Here is a 1,598-nt window from a genome sequence, read left to right on the forward strand (position 1 = left end):
CACATGGGTTCCCGTAACACTTCTCCCTCTCAGTTACATACCTGTTTTAAGAGTGCTGATGTAAGTTTTCATTGCATCTCTAATTTTTTTTGCACCCTTTTGTTTCATCAAGGTCTTCAAGTTGGTGTCAGGCTCATCTTTAGCAAGGCTGACATGGATCTAAACAAGAAGGACAAGTGATGACTAACAACGACATAGTTACACAGTCCTTTCATTACTCAATTCAACATGACAGTTAGACTTTGGCTACATTTTCACAGGTAGCAGTGCATTTTTATTAATCTTTCTCTTCACCTCTCAGCATACAGTAACGCAGTATTTTATAATGAAGGTATTTTACTGCATGCATACTTCATGAGCTACAGAGCCCTTATATTGAGAAGACAGAAAGTAATCTGATAAAGATATAATGTGATGGGGAAGGACTGTTTATCAGAGAATGCAGCGACAGTATGAAAGGTAATGGTTTTAAACTGAAAGAGGGGAGATTTACATTAGATATAAGGAAAAAATTCCTTACTGTGAGGCACTGGAACAGCCTGCCTGGAGAACCTGTGGATGCTCCATGGGATCCCTGGAAGTGTTCAAGGCCAGGCTGGATGGGGCTTTGAGCAATCTGGCCTAGTGGAAGGTGAACCTGCCCATGGCAGGGGGGTTTGCAACTAGGTGATCTTTAAAGTCCCTTTGAACCCAAACCATTCCATAATTCTAAGGTTCTATTAAATGATGCAGTCTCTTAACACTAAAAAGAGTTCTACAAGAATGTCCTAAAAAAGGTAACATGAAGGGAATATTAATGCTGTAAAGATTCCTATTAGAACCGCCATGCAGCCAGCAGTATTACCGCAGCCAGCAGTGCTTACCTCAACTTCATCAATGTCATTTTCATCCGAGAGATTAGGAATCTCCACATAACCTTTGTATTTCACTCCTGTCTTTGAGGTGCCTGCAATTACAATTATGATGTTCAGATCAGCATTTCTTATCTGATTGTTGACTGTAAAAACAAACTTGTACTGTACCACAATATAGCACTTTCCTTTATTATTGTTTTCACGGTCAGCTACCTATCCTTGTCCTTAATCTTATACCGGAATCTGGCCTTGAAACAGGAGCGGAGAACATCACTCACCAGTCCACGCTAACTTGATAGCCCACTCATAGAAGAAGATAAGTTTCCCTTTGCGGTTGTTAATGGAGGCCTCTCCATCCAGTTTGCTCACTTCTGTCACCTCACAAGCCCCCTCCTCACCCTCCACCCTGACGGGCAGGAGGAGACTCTTCAGCCGCTCCGTGGACCAGTTGGAGGCATCCCGCTCCGTCCTGCGAGAGAACGGGGCAGTGTGGGAATCCGGGACAGCCCCCACCGCCAGCACGCCCTGGGCAGAGCTCGCCTTCCCCCGTCCTGCCCTCCCTGCCCCGCTCCCACACACGCTCACCGCCCTTCCCCGGCGCACCCCGCACACACACGCGGAGGAGGCGCCTTCCCGGGGCATCAGCCGGACGCTCGGCTCAGCTCCAACCCGCACGAGGGGAAGAGAGGGAAAGGCCCCTTCCCGCGCCTCCGCTCGGGCAGCCTCCCTCCACCCAGCGGCACC

The 1,598-nt window shown here is 47.9% G+C and overlaps 1 protein-coding gene across 1 annotated transcript in view; it reads right to left on the minus strand.

Moving 5' to 3' along the window:
• AHSA1 (AHA1, activator of heat shock 90kDa protein ATPase homolog 1 (yeast)) overlaps nucleotides 1–1,496 on the minus strand; it is a 6,120-nt gene extending 4,624 nt beyond the window's left edge. Inside the window, exons 1-3 of the mRNA XM_010137660.1 lie at nucleotides 1,133–1,496; nucleotides 864–946; nucleotides 42–159 (exon numbers count right to left, since the gene is read on the minus strand). Coding sequence (XP_010135962.1) covers nucleotides 42–159; nucleotides 864–946; nucleotides 1,133–1,496 — 565 coding nt within the window. The remainder of the gene's footprint in view (nucleotides 1–41; nucleotides 160–863; nucleotides 947–1,132) is intronic.
• Nucleotides 1,497–1,598: the final 102 nt, after the last annotated feature.

Source organism: Buceros rhinoceros, unplaced genomic scaffold, assembly GCF_000710305.1.
Source record: "Buceros rhinoceros silvestris isolate BGI_N320 unplaced genomic scaffold, ASM71030v1 scaffold20336, whole genome shotgun sequence".
Taxonomy (NCBI): Eukaryota; Metazoa; Chordata; class Aves; order Bucerotiformes; family Bucerotidae; genus Buceros; species Buceros rhinoceros.